Here is an 18,285-nt window from a genome sequence, read left to right on the forward strand (position 1 = left end):
ATTTCCCTGATGCCAAAGCCAGAAAAAGGCACAAGAAAAGACAACTACAGAACAATATATCTCATGAATTGATGAAAATATCCTCAACAAAGTACTAGCAGATGAAATTCAGCAACATATTGGGATGATTATATACCATGATCAAGTGGGACTTATTCCTGGAATGCAAAGATGCATCAACACACGTAAATTGATAAATCAACACATCACATTAACAGAATGAGGAAAATTTAAACCACATAATCATCCAAACTGATACAGGAAAACAATTTGATAAAAGTCACACCCTTTCAAAAAAATAAATAAATGAACTGAAATAAAAGGAAAATAATAAAATTCATACATGAATAAACCTTCAGCAAATATCACACTCAATGGTTGAAGACTTAAAGATTTTTCTCAAGGATCAGGAACAACACAAGGATTCCTGCTATCATCATTTCTACTCAATCAATATAGTACTGCAAGTTCTAGCCAGAGCTATTAGACATGAAACAAAAATAAAAGACTCCCAAATCAAAAAGGAAAATTATCTTTGTTTATAGATGATCTTTTACGTAGAAAACCCTAAAGATTCCACATACACACAAAACATTTAGAACTAATAAATGAATTAAGCAATGCTGCAAAATACAATACAAAGTCAATAAATAAAAACCAGGTGGCTCAGTGGTAAAGAATCTGTTGCTAATGCAGGAGACACATGAGACATGGGTTCAATCCCTGGTTCAGGAAGATCCTCTGGAGGAGGAAATGGCAACCCACTCCAAAATTCTTGCCTGGAAAATTCCATGGACAGAGGAGCCTGGTGGGCTACAGTCCATGGGGTTGCAAAAGAGTCAGATACACTGAACAGCAGACATGGCAAACAAAAGTCCATAGGATCTCTATACACTAAAAATGGAAAATCTGGAAAGAAAATTATGAAAACAATCAGTTACGATAGCATCAAAAAGAATCCCTAGGAGTTAAATTAATCAAGGAGATAAAAGACACACCGAAAATTATAAAGCTTTGTTGAAAGAAATTAAAGATGACTTAAAGGAATGGAAACACACCCAACCATGGATTAGAAGACTTAAAATTGTTGAATGCCAACACTACCCAAAGAAATCTACAAATTTAATAGAATCTTTGTCAAAACCTCAGTGACATTTTTTGCAGAAGTAGGAAATTCTCTAAATCCATATGCAATCTTAAGGGACTCGAAAATAATCAAAACAATCTGGAAAAAGAACAAAACTGGAACATGTACACTTTTTGATATCAAACCTACAACAAAACTACAGTAATCAAATAATGTGGCCCTGGAATAAAGACAGATATATAAACCAAGGGAATAGAGTCCAGAAATAAAAACCCACCTATATGGTCACATGATTTCTGACAAGGAAGCCAAGACCATTCAATAGGGGTAGTAAAGTCTATTCATGAAACTCAGAAAACCGGATATCTACATGCAAAAGAATGTAGATGGATCCTTATTTAACATCATCTATAAAAATTAACTGAAATAGATCAAAGATTTAAATGCAAGACCTAAAACTATAAAATTCTAATAAGAAAACTCAGGGAAAAAGCTTTGCAACATGGAGTTTGGCAATGATTTCTCACATGTTAAAACCACAGGTAACAAAAGAAAAAAATAGATAGGAGTCCATCAAAAAATTTAAAATTTGTTCACCAAAGACACTATCAACAGATTAAAAAGGCAGCCCACAGAATGAAATAAAATATTCGCAAATCATATACCTGGCAAGGGATCAGCATCCGTAATATATATGGAACTCCTAAAACTCAACAAAAACAACAAAAAAATTCGATTAAGAAAGGGCAAAGTACTTGAGTAGATATTTGTAAAAGAATCTTCACCAGTAACCAATAAGGACATGAAAAGATGCTCAATATCAGTAACCACTGGGGAAATGCACATCCACAAAATTACAATGAGATAACATTTATACTATTAGGAAGGCTACTTTAAATAAACGGGGAAAAATGTTGACGATGGTAGGGAAATGGAATCCTTGGGCACTGTTGGCAAGAATGTAATATGGTAAAGCTGTTGTGAAAAGCAGCTTCCTCCAAAAAGTATAAGTAGAATTACCATATGATTCAGCAATCTCACTTCTGAGAATATACCCAGTAGAATTGAAAGCAGAATCTTGAAGAGATCTTTGTACACCCATATTCATAGTAACATTATTCAAAAAACCTAAAGCATGACAGCAACTAAAGCATAGTATCTGTGTATTAACAGATGAATGGGTGAGCAAAAGGTGGTATATACATGTCATGGGATATAGTTCAGTCTTATAAGGAAGGTCATTCTGGCATATGCTAAAATATGGATAAACCTGGAGGACATATGCTAAGTGAAATAAGCAGAATACCTAACAAAAGTAACAAAAAGGCAAATACTTTATGATATTCCTTATATAAAATACTTAGATTACTAAAAATCATAGAGACAGAAAGTAAAATTATGGTAGCCAGGAGGTAGGGGGAAATGTGGGGGAGGGATATTACTGCTTAATGGGTATAGAGTTTCAGTTTCACAAGCAGAAGAGAGTTAACAGAGATGGATGGTAGTCATGGCTGCCCACCATTATGAAAGTATCTAACATCACCAAACTGCACATTTAAACATAGTTAATATGGTAAACTTAATGCATATTTTATCACAATAAAATAGTTTTTAAAGGAGAACTATGAGACCCTCTCTGAGAAGTAGAGATAAAAATGTGAAAGAAGACTGGTAAATAACCAAGAATAAATATAAATGTGAGTTGAGTATCAAAAAGATTTAGGTACATACATGACATATGCATACACAAATATATGTGTTTGTTTAGTTAAATTCAGAGCCAGAAGCTTAGGGCAAATGGTATGTCATTCAATAGGAAAGCACTCAGAAAGCAGAACTCTTTAATACCTTCTGTGTCTATCTCTGTATCAAAGAGAATGACTATCATTTTAAAAGCATACAACAGTTATTCACAGGAAAGAACTAAACCACATAATAAGGAAACTAAATTACATAAGTTAGACTATGAGAGAAGGTCTAACTACTTTAGTCTAATTCAATTCTCCTACATTCTGGAAAGTATATCCTAGGATTCCCACCCTGATTCTCTGTCTTAAAAAAGATCACAGATGATATCACTAAGCTTTTGTCAATGGCTAAGGCAGTGTAAAAGAAAATAGTTACAATACTGTGGTTCCCAAATCAGATTCTTGAAATTAGTCGGACACAGAAAAATACACAGCTGAGGTAGTTCACAGTTTCAACAACAGATAGCACTACATTCCTTTCAATAGCATCCTATCTTTGTGCAGTTGGTTATTCTGCCTGTTGCTGGGATAAAACGCCAGGATCACAGGAAAATCAGCGTGGAACAGGACAGAAAGCGGCCCCCTTCACGTTCATCCCACAGTTAGCCCTTTTCTGCGCCCTTCATTTGCTCCTTTTTATTCTGTGTTCATCATGCTTGTTGACTGTGCTGTGTGCTTCTTTACGGGCAGGAACCCTGTCTAATTTTTAAAATGCTTTACCTCTATTGATGCTGAACTTCCAACCTTGTTTTGTAAACATTGTGAAACCCCAGCCTAAAACAGAAGCAGCAAAATCACCACCATAAGAAGCTGAACGAACGTGTTCCATACTAAGGTTCACAATTTTAAAGAGATAGAAAGCCAAAAGGACCATATCCAGAAAAGAGTAATTATAAATATGCAATTTTTTTTAACTATTAAGAATTGAAAGCCTTTGGACAGACTAAAAATATTTAACCCAGAGAAGAAAAATCTTAACATAAAAGTAAATGTCTACCACTACTAAGAAAGGTAGGCCAGGTTTTGTGACCAGACCATCCACTTTTGCCTGAGGTGTAATTCCTAGACTGTGTCTCAGGTGTGAGCACAGGTAGTGAAAATGGGGCAGATGCTTATCTTTTCATACAACCTTTGTGGCAGAACCGATCAAAACATTGCTATGATTCCATATGTGAATGTAAAACTGTCACAATTCTATTATAAATGATTTCTATGACTGGCAACCAAGGAAATATGCTCGAATTTCTGTTGCTCACAAATCAATCAATTATATAGCTAATCAATGAATAATAAATATTAATTAAATGTTCAGTGAATCCAGATTGGTGTTTAGACTACATTTACACGCACAGGCAATTACTATACTCTCTTCCCAAGTTTAGCATAAATACCTATGGTTTTACTTATACTAAAATCCAGAGAGATCAATGAAACACAGGATACTGAAGATAAAACACACAGATACAAAAGCTGAATATGTCTTTTTAATCATTAGCTATACCCTGCCTTTCACTACCTCAAAATCTAGTGGAGTTGCTGTGGAACTCAACATCTTATTACTTCTCTGTCTCTCCCTTAAATATAGATAGCACTCTTCCAGGCATGCTTGTTTATGATGATTTGTCTGGACTTGTGGCATTTCCTAGCATTGTGACTCATGATATGGTCTCACAACACCTCAAGGAGGAAATGCATTGTGCAATATATTATTGAGGAATCCTTACCACATGTTCTTAGTAGGTATTTCTTGGGCATTCTGGGAAAGGCAAGGATATACTATCTTGAAGTAAATATAAAGAAATCACCAATATGCTATGAAATTGTAGCATATTGCAAGTGATCTTGAGAAGCCACTTCAAGGCGCTAAAGAATAATGTTGAGAAGTCAAAAGACACTATGATGTAACTTTTGGCTTCTAAGAGTTAACACAAAAATGTGAGAGATGGTGAAACAACTAATACAACTTAGAGTAGAAAGACAGGAATATCAATTACATGAGTAACATGCAGCGATAACAATGATAATAATTGCTACAATATCAATAAACATCTAATAGCAGCATAGTGTCCATAAAACTGGGAGGATAGAAGGACATAAACCTCACAACAAATAAGTATAAATCTTCCATTTCCTATGGAAATGACCTGGAAATGTTCTTAAGTGGCAAGTTAACCAGTCATATCAGTTTCACAATGCTATCCTAAATTTTACGTGGAAAGTCTCACATTCTGGGAAAACCTTCAGTCTGGGGTAAACCAAGACTATAGTCACCTTGCTAGCAATATCATTCCAACAGACCAGTGTAAATTTCCCACTACTCAGATAATTGCATAACTATATTCAATGCTCCAATCAAGGAAAAGAACCCAGATTTCATTGTGTTTTTTTTTTTTTTTTTTTCATTTCTCACTTAAATTCTCCAAATTGTACCTAAGCCTTTCTTTCTGAAGAAAGAAATTAATGAGACACTGCCCTGTGTGATGTTGCTTCATACACAGACCAGAGTTCACTTACTTTTGCTACAGCCCAATGGGTTGCTGATATCCAAATGGCTTGCATTGGAAACACAGGTATCACACTTTGATCCAGTAACAAATCGTTTACAGAAACACTGGCCCGTGACCGAGTGACAGGTTTCATTTAAGGCTCCTGAGAGATGACAATTGCAAGGCTGACATCTGAAAATAAGACAAATAAACCATTAAAGAAAATAACTCTTTGATTAGCAATCCATGAAAAAAGTTACATCTATTTATAACATTGTGGAATAAAATAGCCCGTTTTAGCTGGTATATTGAAAAAGATTCTTGAGCTAAACAAACACAAAATAAAACAGAAAGATACCTTTATCAAAATGCTATTCACAATAAAATCTCTACAAAGCCTTCTCTTTGTACATTAATTAATAGCAAGAAAGTGTTATATTGCTTTTTTATATGCAATGATACCTCTTGTGACTTATTTTGCATGCTAGTTGCTCCATTAAGAACACTGTAAACTTCTCATCCTCACAAAAGCAGTTCTCCCGAGAGCTAAAAATTAAGATTCGATACCCAAACTGGAGGAGGAAATGGCAACCCACTCCAGTATTCTCTGGAGAACCCCATGGACATAAGAGCCTTGCAGGCTATAGCTCATGGGATTGCAAAGAGCTGGTCATGGCTGAGCGACTGAACGTGCACCCATAAAATTATCTAAGTATCTTTCAAGCTGTGAAATAGAAAACTGGGTGTGATAATTATGGCTCCCCCTAAAAGTCTTGTAATCCTATAGTCTTTTAAAGAGTCAAAATTATATAGTTTAATAAAGACTAAATTTTGCTAAGAAAACAGTTTGAGGAAGATATATTCAAATATTGCTGATGCCTTACATATGTTATATATCATTTTTAACTTTTGTATTAAACTACTTTACCCAAAATGATGAGAGCATTATTCTGATCTATGAAGAGATGCTATCAATGCAAACATAATGAAAGAACTTCATTTCAACTTAAATTTCTTGGACTCAAAGTTGATTGTAAAGATCAGTCTTGGCATTTTACCATGATAGTAACTAAGACTTGTTTCTTCAGAGTGAATTTTTCACTCGGAGCATGTCAATGTCATAGATTGGGATACTACCACCATGAAGCCTTAGGGTTTCCCTGGTGGCTCAGATGGTAAAGAATCTGCCTGCAATGTGGGAGACCTGGGTTCGATCCCTGGGTTGGGAAGATCCCCTGGAGAAGGGCATGGCGACCCACTCCAGTATTCTTTCCTGGAGAATCCTCGTGGACAGAGGAGCCTGGCAGGCTACATTCCACGGGGTTGCAAAGAGTCAGACATGACTGAGCAACTAAACATAGCAGAGCCCAGCACAGCATGAAGCGTTAAGCAAAACATCACACATACGAAGACCACGACCTTTAAAGAGGGGCTTTCCAGAGGGCACATTGAAAACAGCATGAACAGTATGGCTTCACCTATATTTTCTAATAAAGATGTTGGATGGATAGAGTTACTTCATCTCACTGCAACTTTCACCGTGTGATCTCCTGGGTAATCATTCAACACCCTTAAAAAAGCTGATAAAAGCTAAGGCTGCTAAATAAGCTGAAAATTTGTTTTATGGACTAATATCACCTTGGGAGTAAATAAAGTACAGTTTGTCTCGAAAACTACTATACCATAGTTGGCCCTTTTTATGTCATGATAAGAGTACATTTTTCCCCTCCAAACAACTACAGGGTGTCCTTTATGTGTAGACAGAATTCCATCTCAAACAGATATCTTGTTTAGCCTATTTAAGTATTAGAGCTGACGAAAATTATGCATGGAAATTAAAATGGAATTACAGAAGCAACAAAATATTTAATTTGCTCCTAACTTCATTATATCCTATTACTTAGAATATATTGTTTGTCGGCTGTTAGTATAATATTGGTAAGCATAAACAATAAGAGACAAGCTTCTCTCAATGCACATATATATCACTACACCACTCATGAATAAGTGTCTCTTGAGTATTTCAGCTTTTATTACCATTCACTCATGAGACAATCACATTTATTTTCCATACAGTACATTTAGAGTAATAGTTTCCAGTGTATAATTCCCTTCCTTGATGGAGATCTATTTTCTTCCTGCTAACTGCTACATGCTTAACTCCAAGTCAGCTCTGTCAATATCCATGGGATATTAAGTTCCAAATCCAAATGGAATAAATAAACTGCTTCTTAGGAAACCACATAGTGTTTTGAGTAACTAAATATGACTCTTACTGGTTTCACAGTCTCATCTCAACTCTTTTTATATGGAACTTCTCTGACTTATAATTGCTTGACTTAATAAGAGAGATTTTTACCTGGATGAAGTTTACAGGAGACTTTTCTGAATATTATAGTTTGTTTCTAGCCTAAAGGACATTGGGGATAATTTTGTAATTAAAGTTTAAGCAAAATGATTCCTGTAAATTTCTCAGCCTCTCAAATATAATTTTAAACATTTCCAAGACTCCTTAGCAAATAAGCTACAAGTTTGATGTCATTTTATAAGTTATCCTTCCTCAAGAGCATCTACTAAATGAAATACATTTCACATTTATTAAAACAAAATTATATGTAATAAAGAAAAAGACATTTTAAGCTTAGAAAGAGAAACACCAAACTAAGATGAATTGTGATATTGATTTTGTCAGGATAAATGGTTTTTGTAATATTAATATAAAGAAACCTTTATTACACTGACTCTCCTGGTACAGCTAGGGCTTCTCCCGCAATCTGTTTAAAATCTTCATTTTTCATCCTTATGGGAAAACCTCACTTGCTAAATGGATTTCATAAAGAGTAATCTGTCAAGATTTATATAGATAAACAATTTGTGATGTTTATTGACCAGTTCATTAAGGTAAACAAAATAGCAGGAAAGCACTGCTAATCTCTGCTAGCTCTGTGCTATTGCAGTTCTGCACGGGCCTTTATGTTACCCCAGCGTTTACTGAATTCAATGCGAAAGAAATTCATTGGCTTCAGTCTCTTAAATCTCAAACCTAGTGTATTTTCCTTTCTAGGGAGCCTCTTCCATTTGGGCAAACAGTAAGAAAAAGGAGTTCTCCTACTTATTACGACTCAGAAACATCAGTATGAATGAAGGGGATGTATTTCAATACTGGATTTCACTATCAGAAACTTCATCATGTGAGGAAGAGCTACTACAAGAGGGGGTCCAGGGATACAATCCAGGATAAAGATAACTTTACTGATGTTTCTCTTTGGAGAACTCTCTTCTGTCTGGGGCCTCAAAGGTACCATCAAATTGATTTAAAGATATTGACTGACATCAATAATATTCACTGAGGGCCAACTATGTTACAGGACTGGAGCAGGACATAAAGATGAATAAGACAGAGCTGTCCTTGTTTTCAAGGAACTCACAGTCTAGTGATAAATAAAAAGTGGAAAGAGCATTAACAAAGATGTATGCAGACTTTTGGGGGACACAGGAAGGGGCAATATGGTGGAAAAGGATGGGAAAGAAGTAATATGGAAGAAACTTAGAGACGTGTGGGCTAAATATTAAAAGATGGACTGGAATAAGCCAGGCAAACAGGGAGGAGAGAAAGTAGAGACAAGACACAGCAGAAGAGTGTATGAAACTAAGTAATTCAAACATTTTTGATTTAAATTCTGAATAGGAAGGTGCTGACAGATAACGCTGGAAAGTGAAGAAGAGGTAAGATCTTGCCAGATTAGGTGCAACGCTGATAGTGGGAAAAGACAGGATAAATTTAATAAATGTTTAGCATATAAAACCAGTAGGATGGGGTGGACAGATTGAAAGGAGAAGGGAAGAAGGGCCTGGAGTTATTCTTAGTTTTCTAATTTGTTGAAATGGTAGATGATGTAGTCAACATTTAATATACAGAAAAAGGAGGAAAAGACATTCAATTGCTGAGGGATTTTAGACAAGGATTATTAATGATTATTAAAGAACAGAAGAGATAGAGGCTTCGAGGTGAATTGGGGAAATTGGACAAAGAGTTTTCTTCCATCTTTTCCTAACACAAAGACTAGCAACCGGTAAGTATTCGATAAACATTGTTGAATAAAAGAATGAATAAAGCACTAGAAAACTTTAGACATAGGACACCACAGATAAATCTGAATGTGACATGTAGCTTTAAGAACAATTTAACTCTTTTGAGCCCTTTCTGATTGGCATAGCTGTCCCTCCACTAGCCTCTCCACAAGGAAGGGGCCACTCTTTTTTAAGGGCTGGCCTTCTACTCAGACTCCCTAAGGCCAGAAGCGCTGTCTGCTGGCTTCTTTTGTGCAGGACCCCACGAGTGCCCTCGAGAGGAGTTTGGTTTTCCCATGGGTAAGATTTTATTCGATATCTGCAGTGGACGCGTGGTCTGAGGTTCTTTGTTTTCCTTTCTTCACAGTCTATTAGTAACATCAGATTCTCCTAGAAATGACAACCAGAATTATAAGAGGGGCTTGGGGCTAGGAAATCCTCTGTGTGTGAGCCAAAAGCTGTACTCACATGACTTATTGGAGAGGAAGTGAGTGGTATTGCCTCATCAAGAAGCAGGAGGTCAACAGTGTTCGGTCCACCCTCCCTAGTGAAGCCTTCCTACAAATAAAGGGGTCCATAAGAGCTGGGCTTGGGCAGTGACTCCCTTGCATCCAGACAACAGCGCCATCTGACTCCAGGGTGAGGACATTCCTGGCACCCAGAGAAGAGCTTGCTATGGTGCCTGGCAGTTCCTCCTCTGTCGGCGCTGCACCTTATCACAGGGAATGCAGACCACACCTGACCCGCTGGTCACCAACGCCAGACATGTCACAGAAAAAGAAACCCCAGAAGACTCACTGTAATAACAGTATTCACACATTTACCTCCAGAAGCTCTAGCCTTCCTTTCCTTAACTTCCTCATTATATTAATACGGTAACTTTGAGGTCTGAATGTAGATTAAAACTCTTAAAGCACTCTTAGGGAGAAGCAAGCACACTACTTCTGTGACCCCAGAGGCAGAAATAAGACCAGGTGAGAAAGTCACAGGAATGAAATTTTTGCTTAATATGAAGAATAGAATTTCTATCCTTCTCAGACTAGAGTTGTTTGAAATAAACAAGAGCTGTGTCATGAGACAATAAACTCTTTTTAGTCCCATGTTTTCAGCAGAAGCTGAATGACAGGTTAGTCTTAAAGGTGACTTGTGTAGAGAAATGTATAGGGTATTGATTAACCAAAGTTACTTTTAAGCTTCTTTCCAAGTCGGCATAGATGATTCCATGAGACTTGGCAAGATTAAGTAACTTGCTCAGGGTGACAGTGACTCTGGTTACAGAGTCAGAAATTTTTATCTAAGAGAACTATACTAAATATTTTAAGCTTTGTGGCCAAATGACCTCTTGTGTAACCCAGTTCTGCTTTACTTGTGTGAAAGCAGTCATGCAGAGTATGTGAAGGTTGAATATTACTGTGTTCCAACAAAATTGTATTTCCATAAACAGGTGACAGGCCAAATCTAGTCCACAGGCCATAGTTCTCTATCTCTGGTATAGTAGATTGCATTATGACCCCCAACAAAGTCAAAAGTCCTAATGTCCAGAACCTGTGGGTATGATAGCTTACTTGGCACAAGGAACTTGGCAGATTTGAGATGAAAAGATGACCCTGGTTTATCAGAAGATGTCCAACATAATCACAAGAAGGCAGGCAAGAATTTGAGCACCAGAGAAAGGATGTAAGAACATAAGTGGAGACCAGAGAAGACAGAGTGGTGAAGAATGGAGCCACGAGCTAAGAAATGTGGGTGGCGTCTTCCTTGGAAAAGCAAGGAAGAGGATCTTTTCCTGATGTCCAAAATAAACTTAGGCTTGTTGATACCTTGATTTTGGCCCAGTGAAACTAACTTGGAACTCCTGACTTCCATAACTGGAATCTAATGAATTCACATTGTTTTACACCACTATATTTTTGGTAAATAATTATCATAACAGTAATAGGAAATGAGCCTGGGTAGGGGAGATCCCTTGGAGGGAGAAATGTCAAACCACCCCAGTATTCTTGCCTGGGAAGTCCCAGGGACAGAGGAGACTGTGAGCCCACAGGGTCACAAAGGTCAGGCACAACTGAGCAACTGAGTGCACAGAACATAAAACAGGATGTGAAGATACCTGGTCTAGTAGAAAAGCTATAATTGGAACCTAAATACCTCGTTGCCCATTACTGAACTTCTCCTATAATATCACACTGAATGAATGCTACCGATTTATAAAAACTGACATCTCTTAGGGAGCCATGCAAAATCTGCATTAAAGGAGAATACATCTTTTATTGGTCATGGTAGATTGCAAAAATGATCACAATTCTTCACCTCTCTTTTTATGCAGGTCTTTTGCAACTAACTGTACAATTCCTTCCATCAAAAAGTAGAATCTAAAAAAAGTAGAATTTATTTCTCTTCTCCTAAATATGTGTTGGCCTGTGACTTGCTTTGACTAATAGACTAAGGCAAAAGTAACTCTGTGGCAGTTCCAAGAAGAGGTATCAAGTGTCCCATCACCCTTCTGTTTTCTTTCTGGGAATTCATCCACCAGTTTCTAAGTTAGCCCTGGCTAGATGGCTGGATGCTTACAGGCATGTGGTCCTTTTACCCTGTCACTCTAGATAACAGCTAGCTGTCCAACAAAGAGTCACTGAGGACCATGAACCTATGAGGCATGTTTCCCAACATTCCAGTATGATACCCCGAAAGGAAATAACTGAACAAGAAAGCAATCTGCTTCCATTTGAAGTCATTGATCTTGTTCTCAAAGAAAAGACCAGTTAAGATGCCCTGGAGATACGCATATGATAAGAAGAACAGACCAAATCTATGACTTAGTGTTGAAGTGGAGAACTTTTGTAGCAAAACCAAAAGTAATCTGGTCACAGAAGAATTTTACTTGATGTTTTAGAAATCTAAGCCTTTTGAATCCCTGGCTACCCTAGATCTCAGTTATCTCCCATCTGAGAGGAATCACAGTTCATTGTGTTTCGGTTGGTTAGTAAGAGACAAAGTAGTGATACTTTTAGTTCTTTAGGTTTAAAAAAAAAAAGATGACATACAAAGAATACATACAGACAAAAGAGGTTATTAGGAAGAAACCTGAGGGGACTGTGAGGTGTGGATGAAAATGGTGATGCCCAGATGAACTGCAGTCATCTTGTGGGAGAGGACCCATAGTCACAGGTCAACTTGATGACAGGGTCTCAACTACCCACTGAGACAAGCCGAATGCGGCCCTTTCTTGTTTCACTTTTGGTTTAAAAGATATATGATATGCTTTTTCATTTTGCCTTATTGATTTTTCATTGGGCAGGTTTTTTTGCTTCATTGTTTTCAACACTGATTAAATCATGTTTGCTTTATATGTCAAAGGTAAATGGAGTGATCTCTGCACTTGGATCAGCTTTCTAAAATACATGCCCCCTTTTTGGGATAGGGAACTTCTGAAGAATGCACTACTTGGATGAAGACAGGCAAGTGATTTTCCAGGCTGTTACTGTGTGTTTGGGGCATTGGTGTCACTGTTGCTATAGTTTAAGTTAAGGGCCTGTTTTATTTATTTTTGCCCTTGGGAGTATTAAAAAAATTGTACAAAATAAGCCAAGAGAAAAATATACCAAACATAGTCATGCACAACAAACAGCAGAGTAGGGTAAGATAACAGTATATGTGTGGATTTCATAGAGGGGTTAAATAAACACATGGAAAAAACAGATGAGAAAGTCAATTTATTTTCAAAATCAATGAAGAGATATAGTGATACTTGTATCTTCTCCTTAACAATAAACTACTTATAATCTTTGCAGACCTTTGGAAATTAATGAAAAAAATTTATACTTTTAAGTACCTAACACAGTGTCTGACTCAAAGTACATTCAAATGATTTTAGATGATTATTTTTTAAAAACTTTAACATCAGGTCACAATAGTTATTCCTCTGTTCTATGTGTCTGTATATATTTAGACAATGAGTGTTTCCCTCAGGAAACAAAAATTCCTAATACTAGATGGAATCCCATATGTTTTAGACATCTTCATACACATTTTCAAAATAGTCAGTGTTACTTTGTATACACACACACACACACACACACATGCACAAAAGAACAACCAGAAGTCAACAAAGAGATTTCAATATCATTCAGGAAAGGAATGGAAAACATAAAAATAATAAAATCCATTTTTTTCTTCTCAATGATGAGCAAAAGTATAAACTCAAGCAATTTTCACAGTCATATTTTGAAACATCTTTCTCTATGACCTTCTGTGCTAGAGGATTTCTTCTTTAACAATCATCAATGTTAAAATAAAACATGACAGTAGAATTCATCAGTGGAATAGAAGGGTCAACTCTAGACAGGGGCATTCTATGTGACTGATTTAACAAGGGACATATCCTGCTGATTTCCTTGGGCCCTGTGTGGTCAAGGGAGGCTTTATTCTTTCTGTTTATTTCAGAGAAGCTACATTATCCACAGTGGCTCTTGCTTTTAATAGTTGTTTCCAGCAGCAGCCTATGCTCAATATCAGAGTCAACCCTGCCTAACCTGAGAGCATCCTGAGCCCCATTCACACATGGGTAGTGTGGACTTGAATAGTTTCTTTAAGATTTATATCTCTTTCCCTAAGATGATAATGGCAAGAGACTTTAAAAAAAATTGGTGGAGGTGATTAGAGTAATGCAAATGAGCACTTTCTTGGTGTTGGATACATTAGGAATGGAATGGATGAGGGGCATGCAAATTTAAAATTCAGAGAGACAACTGGCCCTAGGCCTAGAGCCCATTGTAAAGATCTGGAGAGATGATAATATATTTGAGAGTCATGTACATGCATGCAGTGATTGAAATCATAGATGTTGATACGTAAGTTGAAGGGTCAGATTAAAGAGGACTAGTTAGTAACAGAAATATAAAACAATTCAGAGAAGCAGAATCTTGGGAGCCAAAAGAAGAGATTATTTTTTTAAAAAAGGAGAAGAAATATTATTGGCTCATTGGAAAACCATGAGTCATAAGAAGCAATTATAAATTAATTTTCTTTCATCTTTCATTGATCCTTTAAATATATTGCATGTGGCTAATTCCCTTGTCACCATCTGAAGATGAAGTGAGTCAACTGTATAGCTTTTCTGGTCTTCCTTAGGTAATATAAAGTTCTACAGTTATTTTAAGTTGCAAACTATGGGTTCAACAACAGTAACCATACTGGAGGCATCAGACATTGTGATTTCAGAAAATACTACAAAGTTATCATAATCAAAATGGTATGGTCCTGGCATTAAAAGCAGACATATAGACTAATAGAATAGAATAGACAACCCATAAACAAACCCACACATGTCAGTCAACTGATTTTCAAAAAGAGTATCAGGAATACAAAATGAGGAAAGGGTGTTCTCTCCAACCAGTGATGCTGGCAAAACTGAATATTCACATGTAGAAGAATGAAACTGGACCTTTAAAATGACCATATATAAAAATAAACTCAAAATGGGTTAAAAATGTAAAGATAATATCAGAAACTAAAACTACTAGATGAAAACAGGGGAAAAGCTTCTTAACATGGGTCTGGGCAATAATTTTGTGGCTATGACACCAATGCTTGGGCAAAAAAGCAACAAGAGATGAACCAAAAATCTTTTACACAGCAAATGAAATTGCCAACAGAGTGAAAAGACAACCTACAGAATATGAGAAAATATTTGTGAACCATCTATCTGATAAGTGGTTAATATTAAAAATTTATAAGAAACTCATACAACTCAATAGGAAAAAGAATCCTCTAGTTTTCAAAAAATGAGCAAAGGATATTTATAGATATTTCTCCAAAGAAGACACGCAGGGGGCCAACAGATACATTAAAAGCTGCTTAACATCACTAATCATCAGAGAAATGCAAATCAAAACCACAATGAAATATCACTTCACATTTCTTAGAACGGCTATTATCAAAAACACAAAAGCTAGGTTTTGGTGGGGATGTGAAGAAAAGGGAACCCCTTACACTATTGGTGGGAATGTAAGTTGGTACAGCCACTATAAAAATAGGACTATCCTATGATTCTAGTAATCTCAATTCTGGGAGTATATCCAAAGGAAATAAAATCAGGATCTTGAAGAGCTATCTGTACCTCCAAGTTCACTTCAGCATTATTCACAATAGCCAAGAGAGGGAATGAATGGATAAAGAAGATATTGGGTATGTGTATGTATATGTGTTTGTGTGCACTTCCTTACTTCACTCAATATAAGTCATCTAATATGTAAAAGGGACAACAGAGGATGGGATGGCTGGATGGCGTCACCGACTCAATGGACATGGGTGTGGGTAAACTCCAGGAGTTGGTGATGGACAGGGAGGCCTGGCATGCTGCGGTTCATGGGGTCGCAATGAGTCGGACACAACTGAAAGACTGAACTGAGCTGAATATGTAAAAATATACAATTGCATTTATACAAACTTGTCATAATTCTTTTTGTTTTGAACACCCAGTTAATCTGAATCCTTTACTCTATGACCATTATGACAATCATAAAACCCACAATTATAAAATCCACCCAACAATTTTCAAATGTTGGTTCTATCTCCTAGACTCCAACCTGCAACTATGTCTTTTCTTTTAATGATTTCTGTCTGCTTTCCTAATTTTAACCTCAGCACCTTCTAATAATGTAGCTGTTGTTGTGATGATGAAGATGTATTTTATACCTATTTTTCTGGCTCTTTCTATTTCTCATTAACTTAAGTTAACATTTCAAGCCAGCTTTTAACTCACGGAGTCTAATTCCAGTGTTAGCCAGTCCTACTGAAGAGTGGCAGGTGATGGAGCACTATCTGTAAGTGATTCTTGGTCCTGGATAAGATTGGGGTAGGGAATGGGATGGGTAGATAAATGAGCAGGAAGTAGAATGGAGTAAAGTCAGACTGAATTTTAAAACATTGAAGGGCATAGGAAGTGGTGTAATGAAGGGAATGAGATTTCACTTAAAGAAAGTTATGTGAAAAAGCCAAGATAATTATACATCTCTTGGTCATTAAGTAGGGGTTTGGTGACAACACTAGCAGAAATAACAGGGAGATCAGTAGACGGAAAATAGGTAAGAGACTGGCACAAAATGTCACAGATAGGCATGAATAGTCCAAGGACGACAGCTGACAGGGAAGATATTTTTCTCTTGGTAATAAAGTGCTGTCAGAAAGACTATGGAAAAGATGGGAATTCTAAAGACAGAGGTGGCCAGGGGTGAAATTAACTGATCCTAGAGTTCCAACTGGGGAATTTGTGAGATGACCATTTAACAAAAATTATGTACCGGGGTAATAGGTGTAATCACTGGCCCTTATTTTACTATTAAGATCCTAGTTATACTTTTTATTTAACATTTACTGTACCATATGTTTTATATACTCACTCAGAGAGATTTAGGATTTGTAGAGAAGAGTAGTAATGTTCTCAGACTAACCAAGATGATATTCCAATGGTAACTAACAGAAGTCAAACAGCATGTATTGAAACACAAGATATATAAGAACTTAAAAGTGTTTTAATAAATACCTTATGGAATAAGTTAAAGTTTTTTTTAATTAAATTGAATTTTAGTAGAAAGACAAATGAAATAGTTTGAGTTTTTTTTTTTTTAATAATTTACCCTATCACCCTGTCCACAGTCTAACTGAAGTGTTAATGAGGAGTGTAACAGTCAAAAGGCAGGTAGCAAGAGGATAATAAAGTAAAAAAAAAAAAAAAACTCCAATCCTTGAATAATTAGCATTCATACTTTTAAACACACACATATTGAGAAATAGATTTGACTGGTATATGCAGACACAACATTAGTTTCTTGGGCATAGGGATGTCAGAGAATTCATGGATATAGTCCCAGTACTGGAAAAATTTATAATCTGACCAGACCCAAAAACACAGACATGGAACTGGCATTCCAGCACACCTTCAAAAATACAGCAATGAAAACATTTGCATGAAAGCAAACGCTCACAGATATACAGGAAGTAAGAAGGAGAACATTAAAGACAGTGTAACTTTGAAAAGTGGCTAATTTACTTTCACAAGTTACTCTACACACTGGGGAAAAAATCTTATCACTGAATTCAAAGATGTTTCTCATCTGCGAGTCTTTAAATCTAAATTAGAAAGGCAAAAGGAACATAAAAGAATGCTGTAATAAATTCAGGGTCCACACAGAACAAAGTATACACACACACACGCTACCTATCCTAACGTGTGTGTGTGTGTGTACGTGCATGTATATTTCCTGCTATGGGTATTTCTTTACCTTCCTTCACATCCAAATTTTGAGTTCTTTGCAGAAAAAGTATTTTATCTTATTAAATATCCCCAGGCCCTAACACTGGGCACATTTATCAATGTATAACAACCTATACACTCAATCTCTAGGAAATCTGAAAAGATAACTCTGCATGTTCAGTTGCTCAGTTCTGTCTGACTCTTTGGGATCTCATGGGTTGTATGTAGCCCACCAGGCTCCTCTAACCATGGAATTTTCCAGGCAAGAATACTGGAGTGGGAAGCCATTCCCTTCATCAGGGGATCTTCCCAACCCAGGAATGAAGAATATATTAGCAAACTAAGGAGGATAGAAAATATTGCTTCTTACAAAATATGCGGCCAAAAAATTTCTGTAATTGCAAATACAATTTAGTAAAAATATCTGATTATTAATTCTTATAAACACTTACCTTCCAGTTAGAGAATCAAATCCAAAGTAAAGATCTTTACAATAGTCACAACTTTGCCCAGCAATGGAAGCATCTTGGCAAACACACTGACCAGTCAAGCTATTACAGATGTGATTAACTGCACCAGTGGTGTGGCATGAACATGGCAGGCAGCCAGTGGCATTGCCTGGAGAAATATAAAAGCCTG

At 36.5% G+C, this 18,285-nt stretch overlaps 1 protein-coding gene across 1 annotated transcript in view; it reads right to left on the reverse strand.

Annotated features, from left to right (window-relative positions):
- Positions 1 to 18,285, reverse strand: part of USH2A (usherin) — an 892,942-nt gene that overhangs the window by 686,631 nt on the left and 188,026 nt on the right. Inside the window, exons 13-14 of the mRNA XM_061161192.1 lie at positions 18,099 to 18,282; positions 5,350 to 5,513 (exon numbers count right to left, since the gene is read on the reverse strand). Of these exons, the coding sequence (XP_061017175.1) occupies positions 5,350 to 5,513; positions 18,099 to 18,282 (348 nt within the window). The remainder of the gene's footprint in view (positions 1 to 5,349; positions 5,514 to 18,098; positions 18,283 to 18,285) is intronic.

The sequence above is a fragment of the Dama dama genome, chromosome 14 (assembly GCF_033118175.1).
Source record: "Dama dama isolate Ldn47 chromosome 14, ASM3311817v1, whole genome shotgun sequence".
NCBI classification, from domain to species: domain Eukaryota; kingdom Metazoa; phylum Chordata; class Mammalia; order Artiodactyla; family Cervidae; genus Dama; species Dama dama.